Here is a 21,407-nt window from a genome sequence, read left to right on the forward strand (position 1 = left end):
ATGACGCTCGTCACAGCCGTCCTGACAGTTCCCTTCACATTCATCAGAGCCGCTCTGCTATCGTCCTCCATCCTTTCCTCGGCCTCCTGGAGGGACCTGGGCCTTTTCGCTCAGGTATGCTTCAGGTGTGCGCCCTGCGGAGAGGATGGATGGCTTCAGAGCTGCCAGCCACATCCAGCCAGACAGCCGGGGAGTGTTGGGGAGCCAGATGACATCCGCCCACACACACACTCCTTCCACACACACTCCTTCCACACACACACTTTCCACACACACACCTTCCACACAGCGGTGAGCGCCGACATACCAATGACCCGGCGCCCGGCGTGTTCTGCGGCTCGGGGGGGTTTGACGAGACGCTCCAGGTCCCAGAGAATAACCTCCCGACTGTGTTAACGGGATGAAGCCGGCCGGCTCTCGGAGCGCTTTATGGGAAGACTTGTGAGATTAACAGGTAGATTAATCCGTCACGAGCGGAGCGTCGGCGGCTTTGCAGCTCAGAAGGTCAAGTGGCTCCAGGACCTGCTCCGGAAAAAACCGCCGCTGTGTTTTCAAGGTTTTTACTTCTGAAGGTCGGTGTGTGTGTGTGTGTGTGTGTGTGTGTGTGTGTGTGTGTGTGTGTGTGTGTGTGTGTGTGTTGCTTCACTGTGACGGTTTTGTAGGTTATCTTTATGGAAGTTGTGAATGTAGTCAGTTTTTTTAAAGCTTCAGAACCAACCTGAGCATCCTCCATCTGCTATTTCAGTCTCGTTACAGGAAAAGACTGAAAAGAGGCAGAAACTCTTGATTTGAAGGTGAAACTGAGATTTAAATCTGTTTGTTCCAAAGTGACTGATGAATAATGGTGATCTGAACTTTGATGAGGAAAACATTCTGTTGGAAAGAAATTGCGTTTCATTTAAAGATGTTATCAGTTCTTGGATGATCCTGTTAGTTTGTTAGACCGAACCCCGTCCTCACTGAATTCCTTCTTTTCATGTCGTCTCAGTTTTTGTCACGAACGAGCCAACTGTACCAAACCGGATTCTGTGGGTTTACCAGCGGAGTGCTGCTCCATGTTTGATCTTGGTTTTGGTGACTCAACCGGACTCACCTCACCAGGTGATTTCAGGCCACATAAAACAGAGAAAACATCAGTCCAGATGTGTTTATTCACATCGGGGATCTGGTGAAAACAGTCAGATGTCTATGGCTGGACCAGCAGGGCCACAGGAAGCCTCAGTCACGTCTGTCTTTGTGGTTTATATGTGTCACAGGTTGATATTTGCTTACAGTAAATATGTGATTTATTGATCGATATTTTATGATTCAACATTTTACTGAAATGGAAAGTACTGTTTGAATGTTTTTACCATAAATCATCTTTATGGGGTGAAACAGGACGTGACTCCTGAACTGTAGCATGAGTTATAAAGACTCTCGTCTGTACAAAGCACATTTCATTTTCCTCTGATAACCAATAGCGATTTTTCCGTTCACTGAGCCACAAGTCTTCCTGTTTGGAGCCCCCAGCGGGGGGCCGGCCCCCCGCGGTGAAAAGCCATCAGAGCTTCACGTCGAACAGAAGGAGGCCATCAGTCGTCTCTCGCTCAACGTATGTGCCTCACCGTCTTCACGTCATTAGGCAGAAATGAGATTAAAACCCTTTTAGCACAAACTGGAACTGTACCTCCCTGTCTGGCCTGTAGGGGGCTCTGTTCACTGAATCCAGAACCTCACTGCTGGTTTTGAAGCTTGACTCAGTGCGTGGAGGGATTTCAGCTCCTGACTGCGATCGCAGAGGGTCGTGGTTTCCTCCGTCTCTCGGATTCGACCTGAATCAATCTGCTGGGATCATTTTCGCTGCGATTTCCTGTTCAAATGAAAAAGCTGCTAAAAACCTTGAAACGCCGTTAAACAGCAGCAATCTTGTGCTCTCAAACACAGATGGTTCTGTAGGCGTGAAGATCCACCGGCGCGTCTCGCGAACAGCAGTAATGAATTAGAATGTGAGTTTACGGCGCCGTGCGCTCCGGCGGCGAGCGCGGAGGCAAAGAGAGGCGCTTATGTAACGAGCTGCCTCGGCGCCGCCGCCGGCCCGGGAAGACGCAGGATATTAAAAGAGGCCTGATGTATTCAGAAGGCATTGAGATGCAGAGCGCGGCGGCGAGCCGCTTCTGGATCAGCTGGCTTTACAGACGGCGGCGTTCAGGGTCACCGGCAAACACTCTCTTTAAGACCGCCATAACAATTACACCGTTTTCCGCCGCGCCGGGCCCCACAGGTAGGCCGGGGAAAGGGCTGACGTCGGCTGAGTGCTCCCGCTCTTTGTAATATCCACTCGGCCATTAACGGCCGCCGCACTGCGCCGCCTGAGCGATTTTCTGGGGGAGCGGGGACAGTCGGAGGAGCGCCTCGTTCCTCCCGTTCAGAAGCACAGCCAGGCTTCTCACCTGAAAATCTCCTGCTGGAGCGGCGGCCGGGCTGTCCTGGAGGACGGGAGTCGCAGGCGCTCCGTCAGCTCGGAGCCACGCCGACAGCCAGCCGTCAGAACGTGTGTGAAGCAGTGTTTTCTCAGCTCGCCTCCCCTCTGAGCCTGGCTTTAGCTGAGGAGACGTCCTCGTTTCTGGACCGCCTCCGTCTGCGTCCGTGGTGAATAAGCCGCCTCTTTCGGAGGAGAGTTCCATCATGTCTTCGGCATTCAGTCGTCGGTTAGTCATTACTTTAGGAGTGGGCGATATGGCAAAAATGTCATATCACGATTTTTTAAAATCAGTATCACGATCACGATTTTATCACGATTCTTTTTTATACTGATTTTTCTAGACTACTTTGCAAGTTTGACCATTTTTTTTCCCCAATGTTAAACACGTAAAAAGTATAAAATATATTTAAACATGTAAAACCATAAAAGGGAAAAAAAATACAATTTAAGCTACAGAAACTGGCTTTAATTTAAATAGTACAGTTTTTTATCTAATCAAAATGTGCAATGAACACAAACCTAAAGACAAAAACAATTTAACTTTATTATCTATAACCTGAGTGAATAAAACAGCTGCTTGAGAACTATTTTTTGTTCAGAGATCGAAGCTTTTATCTCCTTTTATAATTGAGGTAAAAGATAATGAACAATAAAGTACACTTTTGTGACACAAAAAAACTAAACATATCAAATAGCTTTTTAGCAGTTTTAATAGGACAGCCCCTCATAATCCCATTAAATCAAAGACGTTCCACTAGTGATCAGACTAAAGGTTCGTTTCAGCTGTTAACTTGATGGTATGTCCACTAAGTGTCTTTTCACATTTCTGTGATTTGTTCATCATGCTAGCTTGTGAACTGCTAGCGGTAGCTCACTAGCTAGCATTAGCATCAGTGCTAGCCTCATCATCTCTCCCTCCAGCTGGTTGAGGTGTTTGTATGGTGGCTGGTCTCTTGTAGATCCCGTACTGCTGCTGTAACCAGCTCTGCCTGACCCAGCCTCCACCAGCCTCCTCCCAGCCTCCACCCAGCAGCAGCTCCAGTCAGAGAAGCTCCACAGCGCTCCGCTCGCTGTTAGCTGCCTTTGCGTCCGCGAGTCAACTGGAACGCAGCGCTGGCTGTGGCTGCAGAGTTGTTTTTTTTTTTTAACCATCGTTACTGTTGCTCCGCATGTATCTATTACGTATGTGGATAACTGCACTAGAGGGAACATTTAGTTGATATTATCTGAAGCTTTCAGGTAACATCATCACTCCAAAAAATATTCTATATAGGTGAAAACAACGAGGAGAACGTGGCCTATAGGACGATTTAACGATCTTTCTGATTTATGAGATCGTCCTGACGTTTATAATCCTTAACGATCTTATATCGTCATAACGCACACCCCTACATTACTTACCTCCAAACAGAACGAGCATTGTGCTTTCACAACTGTTAGGAAGAAAAGGAAGCATCGCGTCACGCTGAAGCAGCACATCAGGTGTTTCCTGCCTGAAACAGAGGATGGAGCCACAGAAAACCTCGGCTGGAGGCGCAGGCTGAGCAGCCATGATGAAAATCACTGTAAGCTGCAGCAACAGCTGGGTTCAGTGGCTGTCATGCTTTATTTTGAAGGTTTCAGTGGCTGTCATGCTTTATTTTGAAGGTTCAGTGGCTGTCATGCTTTATTTTGAAGGTCTGGACAGGAGGGATTGAAACACGCGACCTTTCAGTTAGAAACAGTTCCATCTTCCAAAGAAGAAACCACATTGTCTGTTTCCTCTGTTCGACCTGATCTTACAGGAGATAAGTTTTGCCAATTTAAACACTAAATTGGATCCCTTTATAGTATGTTTTAATCCGTACAGACATTTATCTGATTTTTGTTCAAATGATGGAACTGATATGTTTGGTTTGACCTCAGACAGAGGCTCGACTCTGACAGTGAATATATGGAGCTCTGCACTGTAAAATACTCCGGTGGCTTCAGGCTTCCAGAGTATTAGTTTGTTCTGGATCAAAGGTGAACCACAGATCCGGGTGATCGGGATATTTGACTGGTTCCAGGAATGAGAGGTGACTGAGACCAGGTAGTCTTAGGACGGGTTACAGAGAGCTTCAGGAAGTTTGTCATCCCTCCATGCTCCCCGTGTTCCCTCCATACTTTAGTCTGACGGAAGAATGGAGCGGAGAACCTTTCACTGCTCTCTGGGTCAGAATCCTCGTTTCCTGAATGGAAATCTGAGATTAATTCCGAATCCACTCCAGTTCCAGACGCTCCTACTTGTCACCTCCTCTTTCTCTGGTTACTATGGCGACGGCCGACCGTGTGTGGGGCTCACTTGTCCAGCGCGAATAGTCAAACTTCCTCCGGGCCAGACCGAGGAGCTGCAGCAGTTTGAGCATGGCTGACGTCCTCGGGAAAGGTCTGCTGGCAGGGCGGATCTCCAGCTCTGCTTGAGCTCGTCTGCAGAGGACGGAACGTCGGACGAGGCGGCGCACACAGACGAGAGGCGCGCTGAGAAGCCATGGAGCCGGACCGGAATTAGGACGGTGAAGTGTTTCAAGGACGCCGTCTGGCTGCTGGGTGTGTGTGTGTGTGTGGTGTGTGTGTGTGTTGTGTGTGTGTGTGTGTGTGTGTGTGTGTGTGTGTGTTTGCAGCCAAACTTAAGCTGCGGTAACTGCTTGTTGTGACTCGGCGGAGAAACCTCGATCGTTGAGAAAACCCGCTCATTGTCGGCGGCGTTGGCTGTGGGGGGATTAGGAGGGGGGCACGTCAAAACAGCGGGTTCTCTGCCGCCGTCAGGAATGCCGATGAGCCCTAATGAGCTTTTAATCCGGCCGGAGTCATTAGTGAAAGGTCACTGTGAGACAATCGGGGTCAGGCTCCAGAGGCCCGGTCCGACGGGTCACTGAGCAAGGCAGCGACAGTCCTGCGGCCCCCGCCCGTCCGGCCGAAGGCGCTGAGCGGCCGGCGGAGGGGATGAGGCGGATTATCTCCTCAGCCGTCACTTCGGGGTACATTCTTCACTTCTGCGTGTTTCGCTGCTTGTTCTGTCGTTTGAACATCACGAAACGACCCGTTGGCGTTCCCTCCGGACGCCGCCTCCACGCCGAGGCTCCAGGAATCCAATCAGAGCTCCTGACAGGAGGCTCCGCCAACCCGGGTCGCCTTTTCAGACCCGCTAAGATGTCTTAATTAATATGTTTCTCCCCCAAGAGCAGCGTGAGTCATCGAGATTTCACAGTATGTTTACAGAAAGGATTTCAGCGATGTTAAGTGTTTTCCTTTTTTTTAATTTTCTTGTTCTCGTTGAAAGCATCGTCTCCTCGGGGTGAACTTTAGTAATCCAAAAAGCTGGGCCTGTTTTTCCCCCTCGCCGGAGTGTTTGAGGAGAGCGCGGTGAGACGGAGGTGATTATGATCGGGACGACGATGATAACGATGTACTGTAAAGGTAATTGAAGATGTGGAGGAAGCAGCAGCTGCACAGTTAGCGGCAAATCGAGACACACCGGAGAAAATCTCCCTCTTATGAAGGCATTAACGACGTTTTTATGGTGAGAAGGAGAGCGCGCTCACCGTGTTTAGACGGGTTTCTAATCCGAAAAAAACAAAGAGACAAATAAAAGCGGTGAAGGTGCTGAATCTGAGAAAAAGAGGTGTGTAAGTCGGAAACATGACCCAGGGCCGTCTGCTTTCAAATCCTGACGATTCATGTTTTCATGAGTTTCATGATCGGCTGAGTGAAATCCATCACCGACTCTTCTCCTCCCATCAGCCTCGCACCGTGTAGTGGTGAGTAAAGTCACCTCACAGTGAGGGAGTTAACGGTTTGAATCCGGCTAGCTTTTTCCGTCTCGCTCTGCATTTTGGGGGATTTTTCAAGTCGCTCCTGTTTCCTCTCAGCGTTTGATTCAAAATGTTCTGTAGCCATGAAAGAGAGAGAGGTGTGTGTGTGTGTGTGTGTGTGTGTGTGTGTGTGTGTGTGTGTGTGTGTGTGTCCTGTGAACCTCTTGTCTTGCAAAACAATTCTCCTCCTTGTTTAACGCATCTGCTGTGATCCTGACGCTAGCGGCGCTAGCTGACATTAGCTAATGTACCTAAAAGCTTTTTACTCTTCTGAAGTTGTCTGAAAGTTATTTTATGTTTTAGTGAATTATTGGATGCTACAGTCTCAAATGAACGCCGCCTCTTTGCTTATAATGTTAAGAATTTAACGCTACGTTCATTAGCAGATAGCACAGCGTTAGCATATTAATTCAGTCAAATTAGCTTGCTCTCCAGGTACTCCCATCAAGTCTCTGAAATTGAAATTCTGATTAGATGGATTTTCTTTTTAATAAAGATGCCATAAATTAATATTTCAGCTTCTACTGACAACCACCAGTTTGCGCTAACTCAACTGAAGTTCGCCTAACAATCGCTTTACTTGCTTGAAAGGTTTTAGGAGGAGTTAGCGCTAACGTTAGCTGCTAGCGGTTCAGCCCTGGAGAGACTGTCTCAGCAGCTGTTTGACTGAAGCTGAGTCCTCCTGCTCTCCGTGTGGCGGCAGCTTGTGTTTTGCGCCGTAATTGAAATTTCGATCATGAGCCGTAAACACTGGGAAGCGTCCCGGTGAATATTCATTCATCAGCTCACGAGGGGCGGGCGTCCGAGAGGACCGCGGTGTTGACCTGCCGTCTCCTCTCCGCAGCGCCGTCGCAGGTCAGCGAGGTCATCAAGGAGAAGGTGCAGCAGCGCAGCGTCCAGCTGTCCTGGCAGGAGCCGCAGCAGCCCAACGGCGTCATCACCGAGTACGAGATCAAGTACTACGAGAAGGTGAGTCCCTGTGTGTGTGTGTGTGTGTGTGTGTGTGTGTGTGTGTGTGAGCCCTTCCCCTCCTGCCGACTCCTCGCTCTGCATTCTGCCGGCTCGCTGCCTGAGTGGAATCCGCCTCGTTCTGAAAGCACCTTCTTTGTCTCATAATTGCAATAATGAATGAGACGCTCATAAGATTTTAATCGTGCTGCAGTCCTTCACAGCCGCCCCCGCGCACATGTTAGCGCGCACGCAGTCCGCGGCCGCCGCGCCGCCAGAATTAGCAATCTGTTACTGTTATCTCCACACACACACACACACACACACACACACACACCCGCCTCGCTCTGCATCCACACACGCCACGCCGCCGCCGCCTCCTTCTGTTTCTAGTCTGAACACATCAGCTCTTTACGGCGAGGTTTAATGGAGCGAATTTAACCCGCCGTATCAAAGGCGAGGGTATAGCGGGAGCTCTGTGAAGCCGGCGCCGCCGTCCCGGTCGTCCCGGCCGGCCGGCCGGCGAGCGAGCGAGCGAGCGCACCAATCAGTCTCCCGTGTCACGTACTGCGGCTGCGGCCTGCCCAGCTGTAAAAGTGGAAAATTGGAAACAACAAATACAGCCCTAACAGACCCTGGCATTCCATTTGGGCCTTCTGCCGAGCGCAACATTTACAGATCAACTACAAAGTACACAGCGGAGGCAGCCCGCGCATCCAAATGCATTCCTTGATAGAGGAGATATTTCCATATGTGTTTATGCTGCCTGGTGGCAGGCTGCCCGCTGGCTCCGGCAGCGTCTCACCGACAACCGCTGAGCCTTTGCATCCTTCACATGACGAGAGGAGAGGAGGATCCAGCCGGTACGTTCTCCAATTAAAGCCAAAAGCAAGCTTTGAACAGCGACAGGAGGCGTTTGGCGTTTTCCAGGCTCACTCACGGCAGACATGCTCAGATATTCATTTCTGTCTTATTCCGCCTCACGGTGCCTTCATGCAGCTGGGAAACAGGAAAATCATCAGACAAGCGACTAAAACATTTTGAGCTAACACAAATATAATATTAAGTAGGGGTGTCTGTGTTCATCATGACTAGATTAATGTACGGCTGTCAAAAGATTTATTTAAATTGGGATTAATGACAGAATCAGGATTAGGGTTATCATCTGGATCAAAGAACAGAAATATTAGAGAAAGCTAACAGAGCTCAAGCAGTTCTCAACCTCGTGCCTCATGACTACATCTCATTTTACTGTCGCTGGAACACTGTTTTTCAGCCATGTTCAGTTCAGGTGCATTCTGGGACATTGTTGTTTTCAGTTCAGGTGAATTGTGAGGGTCAGATTCTTCTTTTGAAGCTCCTCCTCTCGCTGTTCATGTTCTGGAGCAGTGTTTCAGATCACTTCCTGCTGTTCTCTCCAGTTAGGATGAGTCTGATCGATCTGCTGATCGTCCCATCATTTAATCAGAGGTGTGATTGTGGAGTCAGCTGATCTGCTGAATCTCTCACAGCACCTGTACTTTAGACGGAACTTTATTTTGAAAGAAAATCCAAAAGGTCAAAATGGAAATTCTTTCTTTGTGTTCATTTGATTCCCAGTTGAGACACTCTGATGAGAAATAAATCACATTATGGGCTTAAAACTGCCTTTAAATGCAAGACAACAGAATTTTTAAGATGCAAACTAAAATATGATTGACTGTGATTAACTATGGAAATTCTGTGATTAATTGCAATGAAAATAAATCTGTCTTTTGGCGGTCCTTGTATAAAGTTAAATTACAGAACAGGGATGAACAAATATCCAGTAAATAAAACTGACATGAAATTCAAATGTAAGATTTTAAGACTTTGTTCGAGATATAAGAATCTGTGATGGACTCATGACTGATGGACTGTGTCGATACTTCTAAACATGGAGAAATACTGCTTTTGATGGCGAGCTTGATCGATGAACCAACTAGAAGACTATGTTTTAGGGTTTGTTTTTTTTTGTTTTTTGTTTTTTTTTTTTTAACAGTTTGGAATCCCCCATTGGACAGCATGGAGCTGCTGAATTACAAGTTTTGGAAATAAAATGAAGACATTTCTTTCTATGAATGTGATAAACGATAAGGAGAACCAATGGAATAAGAGGTTTTATCAACTGTTACAGCATTACAGTGAAGACTGATTTATAGTCATAAATAAAACTAGAATCACAGTAAATTTAATAAAGAAATCAGATCAAACAGTAAATTCCCGTCAGACTAGTCCAGCACAGCTCAGAGTCCCTGTTGAGGGAGAAGGATCCTGGGAAATGTGAGGAAGGACGTTAGAAACCGGAGCAGGATCGAACCCAGCCTCAGGAGGCTGAACTCACCCGGCAGCCGTCAGAATCCGTTTCAACCGAGTAATTGAGGCGGGAAAGTTTGTTTCTGAAGGATGTAGATGGAGCGAGCCTGACCTCCAGGTTCCAGCGGTCTCGCGGAGCCGGATGAAACAGCCATGTATGATTCAGGTAATTGCATCCTGTGAAGTATTTCTCCTGCCTGTTCAAAGTCGGGACTTTTAAGATAACGACACTTCACAGCGGCTCAATTATAACTTCCTGTCTTTGACACTCAGATGTTCGTTTTTCGGTTTAAAAAAAGGAAATGTTCATGTTGCATTAGAAACGAGGATTCTCTCTCCTGCAGGACCAGAAGGACCGGATCTACTCCACGGTGAGGTCCAGGTCCACGTCGGCCACGGTCAACAACCTGAAGCCCAGCACGGCGTACGTCTTCCAGATCCGGGCCTTCACCGAGGCGGGCTACGGCACGTTCGGCCCGCGGCTGGAGATCACCACCAAGGAGGAGGCCACAGGTGAGGCTCCGCCGCCGCACCGCGGTCCTCCGCAGGGCGGCTGAGTCCTGGACCCGCCTGGGACCACACCAGGACAGAACGGCTGTGACATGTAGTTCAGCTGTAAAACCGGAGCCGTTCAGGACCCGGACCTCCTCGGGACATCACGGTGAGGACAGCTCCAACTGCCCGGTGCCCGGCGGATCCCCGGTTCGAGCGCCGCGGCTCGGCGGAGCTTTTCCGGCCTGCGCCGGTTCTCCTGCGATGATCGCAGCAGCCCAGGGAAATTATTCGCTTTCAAGCAAAGCAAAAACAAATTGCTTTGACTTTCTGCTGACAACACGTCATGGGAACAAAACTCAGTGAGCACAAGGACGGCTGCGGAGCGTCGCCAGGATAAACTCATTTAAATCCAATCAGCTGCATTAGCTGTCGGTTCGGAGGGGGCCGGGCCAGGAGTTCGTCTTGAGAGCGTCCAGCATCCTAAAGAGCTGAGAGAGCGCTGTCGACTTTCAAACTCACGCAAACGGAGCCGGAGACGTTCCCCGCGGTCCCAGACCCATGGACCCGGTCCGGACCGCTCAGGGGGGACGGCCGCTCCGCGTCTGGGGGAAGCTTCACTGTTCACAGAAGGATGCTGCTCTAACGTCTGGATTCCAGAGTCTTCAGAAAAGAAAAGCTCGTTTTCAGGGGAAGGGTTGGGTTTGGGGGTGCCTGAAGAGGCCCGGTCCTGAGCAGGATCCAGGAGGATCTTCCCTCTGCTGCTGGAGCCTTTGATCATGTGACAAACCGCGGAAATCGGTGTCTTAATCAGAAAAAGGGTCTGATCATCAGAGAGCATGAAGCACTCCAGCGTCATTAGAATCCAGCAGTGAGGTGTTTCACTGGCCAAACGCTTTCTGGAGACCTGGAGGAAGTCTGGTGAAGCGTGGCGGTCAGGGACTCCACCTGGAGAATCCTGCAGCTCCACCTGGAGCTGCACCTGCCTGAAGGAGGGGATCCAGACCAGTCCGGCCGACCACCGGGTTCCAGAGCCGCTTCCAGCCCCACGTCTTTAGGACGCAGTAATTACTCCTCCCACACGCAGAGCGTGTCCTGCAGCGAGGTGACGAGCCCGCCGTCCACTCAGACTGTCCTTCACTGGCTTCCTCTGTGGGGGGGGGAGGGGGGGCTGGGAGTGTGTGATACTACAGTGGAGATCAGCTGTTTCCCTCCCAGGAATGGGCGATCGGCGATATTGATTATTGATCCCCCCCCACCACCACCACCACAGAGGAATCAGCTCGAACCGAGTCCACGATGCTGCGACGGCTCTTGGAGGCTTGGGGCTGTTGGAGAGCTCCGGACCGGGGGAGGGGGTGGGGGGTGGGGGGGGGGGGGGGGGGGGGGGGTACTGTGGCGGGGGAGACAATTCAACCTGAATGTGTCTTTGTTTGAGATGAAGGGCATCGCCGTCGCCGTCTGGGACTATTAAGCCCACTTTCTGAAACAGTAGAGCCGTGTGTATAAGGACGGCTCAAAAATAGAAGTGTCTGCTCTCTCAGAGGGACGGGGGGACGGGGGACGGGGGGGGGGGGGGGGGGGGGACGGGGGACGGGGGGGGTCGGTCTTTATTGGGCCCAATTACCGTTTCTCTAAGTGCCTGATGTGCTGAAGCTCATGCTCTCCATGTCTTGTTTTGTGTGTGCGTGTGTGTGTGTGCGTGTGTGTGCGTGTGTGTGTGTGCGTGTGTGTGCGGCCAGCCGCCATCGTGTCGAGCGAGCAGAACCCGGTCATCATCATCGCGGTGGTGGCGGTGGCCGGGACCATCATCCTGGTCTTCATGGTGTTCGGCTTCATCATCGGGAGAAGGTACGCTCTCGCGGGCCCCGTTGACTCTCCGCTCCTGTGAGTCTGCGCTTGTCAATTTAACAGCCTCTCTGTCACTCTCACACACTCTCTCACACACTCTCACACTGAAAAGAAGTGACGTCGTCACACACGCTCTCGCACGCAGCGCCCATCCTCACCCGTCACGGCATGCGGCTCGTCCTGGACCTGTGTGTGTGTGTGTGTGTGTGTGTGTGTGTGTGTGTGTGTGTGTGTGTGTGTGTGTGTGTGTGTGTGTGTGTGTGAAGCTGTTTCCATTCCCGCCGCTCCCTCTCACACTTCATCTGTTTTCATCTGCACAAAATGGAATTCCAGCTGAAAATCGCTTCTCGTGATGAATTCGTCAAAACGGCGGCGATTCGGTCGTCCGAGCCGCTCGGCCAAAACTCCAGGAAGTCTGCTTCTCCTCAGAACTCTGAGGAAAACTGTATCTCCACCCCTCGGAGTGGAGACGGAGCGACGAGCCCCAGAGAGGAGGCGGCAGCCTCCTCCTGCCTCCTCTCTGTTGCAGCATCGCTCCTGGTTCACATGCAGATTTGAGGCGAATGAGTTGAAACATCAGCGGCATGAGACGTTCCAGAGGTGTGTAATGTGTCGTGAAGATCTGCTTCGGTGTTCTCACAGTGGGTTAGTTGTGTTTCAGAATCGATTAGAGGCGAACCGGAGTGACTGTAGCTGGGATTAAAACCCAGGCCTGTGAGTTCGACAGTGGGTTTTTAAATCAGCTGGTTCCAGTTCCAGGGGATTCCTCTCTACCATGAGGTCTGCTGCTTTAGAACACCTCAGCTGATCTCACACACACACACACACACACACACACCCAGACGGTGCATGTCCACGCCGCATGTCCATCATTCCAGCCATGTCTTCGGGATCCTTCCACACGTTGATGAATCAGACGACCGAGGCGGCGTGTGGACCGGTCCCCCCCCCCCCCCCCCCCCCCCCCCCCCCCCGCTCAGCCGGCTCGCTCAGCAGACCCGTCATGTGGCGTTTCAGTCGCCGCATTAACATTCCTGTTATTTAGGGCGTTTATTTCCTCTGAACAATCGGCTGATTCTGCCGCCGTCTTCCTCTGCAGGCACTGCGGCTACAGCAAGGCCGATCAGGAGGGCGACGAGGAGCTCTACTTCCAGTGTGAGTGCCTGCACCAGCACACACACACACAGACACACTCACACACACACACACACACACACACGCACTCACACACACACTCACACGCAGTGAAGGACTCCTCACTCATTAGCGCTGAGGAATCCAGACCCTCCCAGGTGCTTCAGCCTGCTGAAGCCTGGATATCGTGACGTGTTCGATGAGATGGCGACACCGTGCTTCCATGAGCTTCCTTCTTCATCGTTTCATGGTACATTAGTGCAACAGCGACTGAGTTCACAGCATCGAGGGTGAAGCCAGGGTTTTTCTTTTGTTTTGAGACTGAAGTAGAAATATGATGAGGGTTTGAGATGAGGGATTCAGAGAGAAGGAGAGAGGGCTGAAAGGATGAGGACTGAGAGTGGAGACATGAATAAACTCCACAGATGACAAATGAAGAATTTTATAAACATATGAACGAATCAGTGGCTGCAGATGGATTAATAAAAAATACGGGAGTGTTTGGCAGTCAAGGTGTTATGAAGTGTTTTTGACCACAAACAATGATTTTCTTGAAAATAATGTCAAAAATAACACCAGAATTTAACACCAGATTAACATCTTTCAATATAAAATCATGTTGCAAATGGTGATAAAATAGTGAATTTCAAGCAGAGACGATGAATGAGTGATGAGAATCAGTCTGAGCTGTGGAGGATGAAGAGGAAGTGCAGAGGACCAGGTTTAGTTCCAGGAGTCACGTGTTGATTTCCGACATCCGGCTCCAGCGCTCCGGACGCTGTGTGTTTGGGGATGGGGCGCTGTGCCCGGCGCCGTGTCGTCCCGCTGCGCTGTTTATCGGCGCCGCTGCCGTCTCATTAAACTTTAACGCTGACAGGTTGTGCTGTTATGGCTGGATTTAAAATGCTAAGTGCTGCCGCCCCCACCGGTGGTCTGTTAGCTTAATAGTGCATAATATCGTAATTTGCCGTTAATTTGGAGCGCGGCGCGGAATCCTCACCTCGCAGCCTCTCTGGCCTCGCTCACCTTGTTTGTTTTGCTTATTTCCTGCAGACCGCCTCGCCCGCCTTCATGGATATTCATGAAGCGCTCCTGTATCATTGTTGTTGGAAATTGCTGAGTTTTTTTTAAGAGATATTTTTGTTGGAAAGTCCCAAATCTGTTGCCCGAGGCGTCAGCCGAACAAAAGGCTGCTGCAGCGGAGCGGCGCTCAGAGCCTCGTTTAGCTCCATTCACAGCGAGCGGCGAGCTTTAATGCTGCGCCCGGGCCGCTCAGTCCCCGCTCGCTCTGAATCAAGATGCTGATGGAATGACGGGTTTTTCAGCCCCGAGCGGCGTCTCCCCAACAGTCTGATGAAGAACGAGTCCAGCAGCAGACTCTGGGGAGGTAGAGGGGCAACACCGGGCTGCTGGGAACAGGACGGGACGCACAGGGTGGAGGTCAGGGCCGGGATCAGGAGCTTCGGGTCGGGTAGAGGGCTCAGCGTTCGGAACCAGGAACCAGATTATCTCCACCGTCATCCAGCAGAGGTCTGTTGAGGATTATAGTTTCTGTTCTGGGATTAAGATCAAATCTGAATCTTCTTGTTATTTCAGTGGAAAGCTGTCAGGTGGACATCAGAATGTTTATCTGAGTCGATCTGCTGAGGCAGGGTCCTGATTGGCTGGTTTTTCACTAAAGAGTCTCCTGTTTGTCAAAGAATCAAACCCAGCGGATTTATTTCTTCTGCAGTGAACTTAACATAAAGTTTTCAATGAATGCATTCGTAAAGTGCTAAATTAAACACACAAAAGAAGGCGTCTGACCATTTCAGAGCAAAACAGATTTCCTTTTTATCATGTTTTCAGTACACAATACAAGAATGACAGATATAGGGAAAGAACATGATTTATCAAATAAAGTGAGAACATTAAGATCAAAATATTGATAGTGTAAATAAAGTAATTATAAATCAATCAAATTAAATTTGACTTTAAAAATGCCAAGAACAACAGAAGAAGGACAAAAATGGTGGAAATGTATTCTTAAAAATAAGAAAATATCAACTATCCACAAAAGATAGATAACGTGTTGCTATAACCACACATTCGATGGCATTAATCCCAATAATCTGCTACTACTTATAATATTAATATTGAGAAAATTATATATATCAAATGTAAGTAGGTAATCCAGTTGGTCGGCTTCTGGATGTTTCTGTCTGGTTTCTGAATCCACACCTCAGACATTTAAATCCATGGTTTTCAAAATAAATGATTTAGTATTTCAGATGGTAAACAGAAAAAAAAAAACCCTCATTCCCCCCCAGTCAGAAATATTGACTGATTCCAGTGGAAGTGCAGCTGAATGCTGAGAGCGGGGAGCTTCCTGCTCTGGGCGGCGGCGTGGCGGCGGCGTGGCGGCGGCCTCGCCGGCGCTGAGCAGGTGGCTTCGGGGTCAGAGGTGGGTCAGAGGTGGCTGTCATGCAGCGGCTGATCAGACCCGGTTTTTTCCTCTGAACTCTGCTGCCTCCCGCCTGCCGTGCGCGCTGTGCACGCCGTGCATATTTAATCCTAACAGTAATCCTCTTACCTCTCTACAGTCAAATTTCCAGGCACCAAAACCTACATCGACCCCGAGACCTACGAGGACCCCAACAGGGCCGTGCATCAGTTCGCCAAGGAGCTGGACGCCTCCTGCATTAAGATCGAGCGTGTGATCGGAGCAGGTGAGCCCCTCCCCCTCCCTCCCCCGCCGGCCCGTCTTATTATAGTCCGGGTTTCAGGACCCGGAGTCTCCCAGGATGCCGTGCTCCTCCAGAGCGTATTCCGCCGCCGCACGGCTGCTTTGGCTCAGAATATCAGAACGCACTCCTACATGTGTCCCTGTGGAGTCTTGGTTGTTGCACGCCGCCCCTCACTCTCACCTCTCGGCCCGCAGGAGAGTTCGGGGAGGTGTGCAGCGGCCGGCTGAAGCTGCCCGGGAAGCGAGACGTGGCGGTGGCCATCAAGACGCTGAAGGTGGGCTACACGGACAAGCAGAGGCGGGACTTCCTGTGCGAGGCCAGCATCATGGGACAGTTCGACCACCCCAACGTGGTTCACCTGGAGGGAGTCGTGACCAGAGGTGCGCTTCGTTCTGGACAGGGGACCAGAGGCGATGGGATGTCTGCTGATTCAGGGCCGACATTCAGTCTACAGAATCAACTGAAACATTCAACACTTTCTCTTCCTTGTCTCTATCCGAGGTTCAACTGAAATACAACTTTTTAAACTTATTTTAAGCAGATTTATCCTGTCTAATCAATAATAATGCTGCTGCTAGCGTTAGCATTAGCCATGTTTGTTCTTTCGGCTCCCGGCCAGCCTCATCAGGTAGTTTAAATGGTTGGAGCGTAGTTTACTCCTGGTTTGTGCTTCATCTGCTGACTCCTGTTTTCTCAGAAAACCTCTGAAATCATTGAGTCAATATATTGATCCGTATGGATGAGATGGTTCCAGTTGTCGCAGTACCACGTGCAGCCACAGGTGGCAGCGTTGAGTCCAGTAGCGAGTGCTGGATGGTGGAAGTTCTCAGAAATGTAGCAGCACTGCGGCCCTGAGGGAACGGCCCACACCAGCAGTTCCATCACTCAGACTTAGAAACGGTCGCGGCAGTGAAAGCGAGCGCCGTGTCTGACGCTCCGGGAGCTGGACGGCGTGGAGACGCTCCAGGCCTCCGTCACGCCGGCGGTAGATCCAGCAGGAGCGCAGCCGTCAGGGCGATCACACCTGATTGAATTAGTCGCTCTGGCTGTTTAACACTCCCTCATTTACAGTCAATAATAAAAGCAGCAGATGGCAACTTTTAATTAAAAGCCAATGAAACGTGCCGCTAAAAATAACTTGGAAGCCGTTCATTGTGAAACATTTTTGTAGCGAATTTCAAAAAATGAGGTATTAATTAATCATCCTCTCCCTCTCTTTTGTTGTTTGATGTTTTGTTTCTGCAGGAAAGCCGGTCATGATCGTCATCGAGTACATGGAGAACGGCTCGTTAGACGCCTTCCTCAGGGTGAGCGCCGCCGCCACTACGCCTGCTGAGGAGGAAGAGGAGGAGGAAGAGCAGGAGGCAGACCGGGGGAGGAAGAGGAGGAGGGGGAGCAGGAGGCAGACCGGGGGGGGGGGGTGGGGGGGGGACAACTCTGCTGCATAAATATCATAAATCTTGTGCTGGACTGCTGCAGAGCCACGACCCACAATCCCCTGGTGGTCAGTGAGGAGCTGGCTGACCTGCTGTGTGTGTGTGTGTGTGTGTGTGTGTGTGTGTGTGTGTGTGTGTGTGTGTGTGTGTGTGTGTGTGTGTGTGTGTGTGGTGTGTGTGTGTGTGTGTGTGTGTGTGTGTGTGTGTGGTGTGTGTGTGTGTGCGTGCGCCTGCAGAAGCACGACGGTCAGTTTACAGTCATCCAGCTGGTGGGGATGCTGCGGGGCATCGCGGCGGGGATGCGGTACCTCTCCGATATGGGATACGTCCATCGAGACCTGGCCGCTCGGAACATCCTGGTCAACAGCAACCTGGTCTGCAAAGTGTCCGACTTCGGCCTGTCCAGAGTGATCGACGACGACCCCGAGGCCGTCTACACAACAACCGTGAGTCCCCCCCCCCCCCCCCCCCCCCCCCCCAGAGACTGTCTGGACTCTTTAATCAAGGCGTGGAAATAGAGCAGCCGGCGTAAAACCAGCGGCCTGTCGGAAACATTAGAGCCGGAGTGTAGGAGTGTAGGAGTGTGTGTGTGTGTGTGTGTGTGTGTGTGTGTGTGTGTGTGTGTGCTCTCCTGGTTTGTCCAGATGTAGTTTTGCATGTCAGATTAAAGCCAGAGGCGCAGGCCTTCCGACAGGTGTGTGAAACTGCAGCTGACAGCATGCGAGGAGCAGCGGCCTGAGGCTACGTTTCGCCCTGCAGGGGGGGAAGATCCCGGTCCGGTGGACGGCGCCAGAGGCCATCCAGTACCGGAAGTTCACGTCGGCCAGCGACGCCTGGAGCTACGGCATCGTCATGTGGGAGGTGATGTCCTACGGGGAGCGGCCGTACTGGGACATGTCCAACCAAGACGTGAGTTCCTCGCATGCAGAGCAGTCACCTGACGGCCGGGTGAAGCCCCGCCCCCTGAGCGCTGCGCGGTCCAGCTGATCCAGTCTGCCTTGGCTCGGTTTGGGATTTTCTAAGTCTCCACATGGTCAGCCAGCAGATCCTGTCCAGTGTTTCCTCTGGTCCTCTAGAGTCCAGACCAGGATGAGGTTCTTCAGATTCTCCACATCCTGTTAAAATACAGAAATATTACTGAAACACACAAACAGCCGTTTGTCCTGCAGGTTTAATAAGTTCAAGGAGCCGTGATCTGATCAGCCGTCTGCATGCGGAGGAGAAACGGTCCTGAGAAGATGGATTAACAGAAATAATGGGAAGGAGAGCGCTTGTCATGCAGGGTGCCTCTGAGCCCAGTGCTCCCACTCTCTGTAATGACTTGTGTTAATGGAAGCAGCGTTGAACCGACCACTCCGAGCCGCCGGGGCCGTTCTGCCGTCTCCTCGCCCGGCCGCCGTGCTGCAGAAATCCACAGCTCTGATTGTGAAGACGTGCTTGGATACCCCACCGCCGTGTTTGTTATGTGCCGGTCCCCACTTCCTGTGAATAATAGAGAGATAAACACCGCAGGCTGGCTTTCTGACACTCTGCCTCCCAAACAAACATCACTGAGTGTGTCACGCCGCCTGGCAGCCGAAGTCCTCACGCTCTGCTTTTATCTCGCTCAGACAGCGTCTGCCTCCTGAAAACTGTCTCTTTGTCCTAAAAACATCCCGGAACGTGGAAGCTGCCCGGCCAAACGGCTCCAGACTAAAACTTCTTAGAGCTGAAAGTTTCATCCAAGTTTTCCTCTGAAGTGTCGTAGAATTCCCCCAAAGCTGCTAATTTCAGGTTGATAGATGGATTAATTCATTAATGGAGACAGATGAGGTAACTGTGGCCGGACGGCGGCGGACCGATCACGTTCCGATATAGCGTCTGCTCTTGTTTCTGTCTTCTTGGCGCCGCCGCCTCGGCGCCGTAGACACGATCAGGATTCTGCGGTGGAACGCAGAGGGCTCTGCTGATTGAACAGTCAGATGTTAGAAATGCTAAGCAGGACGGCCGGCCATGAAAGAGGCGTGCGAGGAGCCGTTCCTCTCTGCTGTTTGACAGACATCAATGTCAGAGATTTTTTGGCGTTTGTCAAGACGGCAGCAAACATCCTCCGGGAATACGGGAAGAGGGATATTTGCATTTTTTTTTTTCCTACAGTTCTGCTGTTTTGACACCTTTTTGCCTCCATGACTCAGTCAGAGCCGCCCTGACAGGAATAGCCGATGAAAACATTCTGGATGTATACACACACACACACACACACACACCCAGAGGAAGAGCTGGTGATTTTCCATGGCGGACCTGAATGCAGCTTTGCAGACGTGTGAGCTGACTTCCTGCTGGTCTCATTTCCTCTGTGACGAGACGTGGGACCTTTCCCGGCTCTTAAACGCTGATGTCTCTTCAATCTCTGCTCCTCTGTTTACTAGTTTTCTCCAGATTTTATAGAGCCTTCAAATTAAAAGCGGGGTGATTTACCTTCAGTGCCTCAAATGACATTAAACAAGAGTTTTTACAGCCCGGGCGCTGCGATTGATTAGTGATATAAAACGTAAACACTGCGAAGTCTGAAGATGATTAACAGGTAGATTTACGGAGCGAAGAGGAAGAGGAGGTCGACAGAAGGACGAGGAGCCTAAAAGGAGACGTTCTTCATCCATGAGGATTTCTATTGAATCTCATTTGTTTGGACGTTCTAACGTGACGCCGCTCTGTCCTGTGGCGTTCTCCAGGTCATCAAGGCCATCGAGGAGGGCTACCGCCTGCCGGCCCCCATGGACTGTCCGCCGGGCCTGCACCAGCTCATGCTGGACTGCTGGCAGAAGGACCGCGCCGAGCGGCCCAAGTTCGACCAGATCGTGGGCATCCTGGACAAGATGATCCGCAACCCCAACACCTTAAAGACCCCCGTGGGGACGTGCACCAGGTGAGGGGGGGGGGCTCACACGCAGAACCGTTCTGGCGTCCGGGCGCATTAGCGGGTGAGGCGAGGCGTCCGGCGGCTGATTTAGCCTCCGAGGTTCAGAGACGGGAGATAAATCCCCGGGGATCGATGCTGCAGGGCAGCGTTCTGCCTCTGTGTTCAATAGTGGGGCTTTTAAATCAATCTCTGTAATGAGTTCCTCGTACTTTGGAGTGCAGTGGGAACTCCAGGCCTCAGTCTGACATTTGTCAAATGATTCCTATTTGCAGTCAGAAGGTATATTCCTGAGGCGGCCGAACTCGCGGTCTGCTTAAAAAGCACTTCATTCCGCGGCGGCCGTCTGGGGGAATGTATTCAGATTGTGCAGATATTGACAGAAATATTTTTTTTTGCGAGCAGAGGCTGACATGCTACATCTACCCCTGATTTTGTTATTGATTGAAGCCTCCAATCAGCCCCCGCCCCCCCCGCTGGACGCCGCGGGACGCCGCCCCGGCTCGTCTGCTGCCTGATTGTTTGCGGCGGGAAGGCTTCCGCTTCACACGAGACATAACCGCCTCTCTGCTGCTCGTCCCGCAGACCGATTAGCCCGCTGCTGGACCAGAGCACGCCGGACTTCACCGCCTTCCGCTCGGTGGGGGAGTGGCTGGAGGCCATCAAGATGGAGCGCTACAGGGACAACTTCACGGCGGCCGGCTACAGCTCCCTGGAGGCCGTGGCCCGGATGTCCATCGAGTGAGTGGACTCGCACTCCTCTGGAGGCCCGGCAGGCTCAGAGCCGGGTCTTCATCAGGACCTTCAGTCCTTCACTCTGATACCAGCACAGCGTAGTAATCTCTACTTTTTGAGTCGCTCCAGAACCGGAGGAGAGTTGGGCTACATTCAAACACAGCTGGTATGAAAATATAAAAACTGAGGAGAAGCCCAGCCTTCAAATTTTACTAAGGCTATTTCCAGTTCAAAACAAATGTTTCCACAATTCCAAGAGATCGTTTTGAACAAAAGAGAATCAAAATTCAATGCATTCAAACCATTTTAATCACTGTGGTCATCAAGAGGCAGGATAACAGAAAGAAGACATTTAGGAGGACATATTGACCATTTAAAAACTAAATTTAAATCAACTTTTTATCCCAGTTTTTTGGGAATCTGGTGTCAGGACAAGTTCAGTTCATATGTTGTGTATGAGTTATGTGACATTTCAAGGCTGGGATGGAAGAGATCCTCTGGTTGAGGAATGAGCCTTAAGTTCCTGTTTGATCTTTATAAACTGGTTTCATCGTCACA

General features: G+C 50.9%; 1 protein-coding gene across 2 annotated transcripts in view; it reads left to right on the plus strand.

Annotated features, from left to right (window-relative positions):
- Window positions 1-21,407, plus strand: part of epha7 (eph receptor A7) — a 78,035-nt gene that overhangs the window by 51,255 nt on the left and 5,373 nt on the right. Inside the window, exons 6-16 of one of the 2 annotated variants that reach the window (XM_030109824.1) lie at window positions 7,142-7,266; window positions 9,924-10,092; window positions 11,814-11,958; window positions 13,022-13,077; window positions 15,639-15,764; window positions 15,977-16,162; window positions 17,028-17,089; window positions 17,455-17,664; window positions 17,978-18,127; window positions 19,930-20,123; window positions 20,700-20,855. In XM_030109824.1, the coding sequence (XP_029965684.1) occupies window positions 7,142-7,266; window positions 9,924-10,092; window positions 11,814-11,958; window positions 13,022-13,077; window positions 15,639-15,764; window positions 15,977-16,162; window positions 17,028-17,089; window positions 17,455-17,664; window positions 17,978-18,127; window positions 19,930-20,123; window positions 20,700-20,855 (1,579 nt within the window). The remainder of the gene's footprint in view (window positions 1-7,141; window positions 7,267-9,923; window positions 10,093-11,813; window positions 11,959-13,021; window positions 13,078-15,638; window positions 15,765-15,976; window positions 16,163-17,027; window positions 17,090-17,454; window positions 17,665-17,977; window positions 18,128-19,929; window positions 20,124-20,699; window positions 20,856-21,407) is intronic. The other variant, XM_030109825.1, reaches the window with a different exon arrangement.

This window comes from Salarias fasciatus, chromosome 15 (genome assembly GCF_902148845.1).
Source record: "Salarias fasciatus chromosome 15, fSalaFa1.1, whole genome shotgun sequence".
Taxonomy (NCBI): Eukaryota; Metazoa; Chordata; class Actinopteri; order Blenniiformes; family Blenniidae; genus Salarias; species Salarias fasciatus.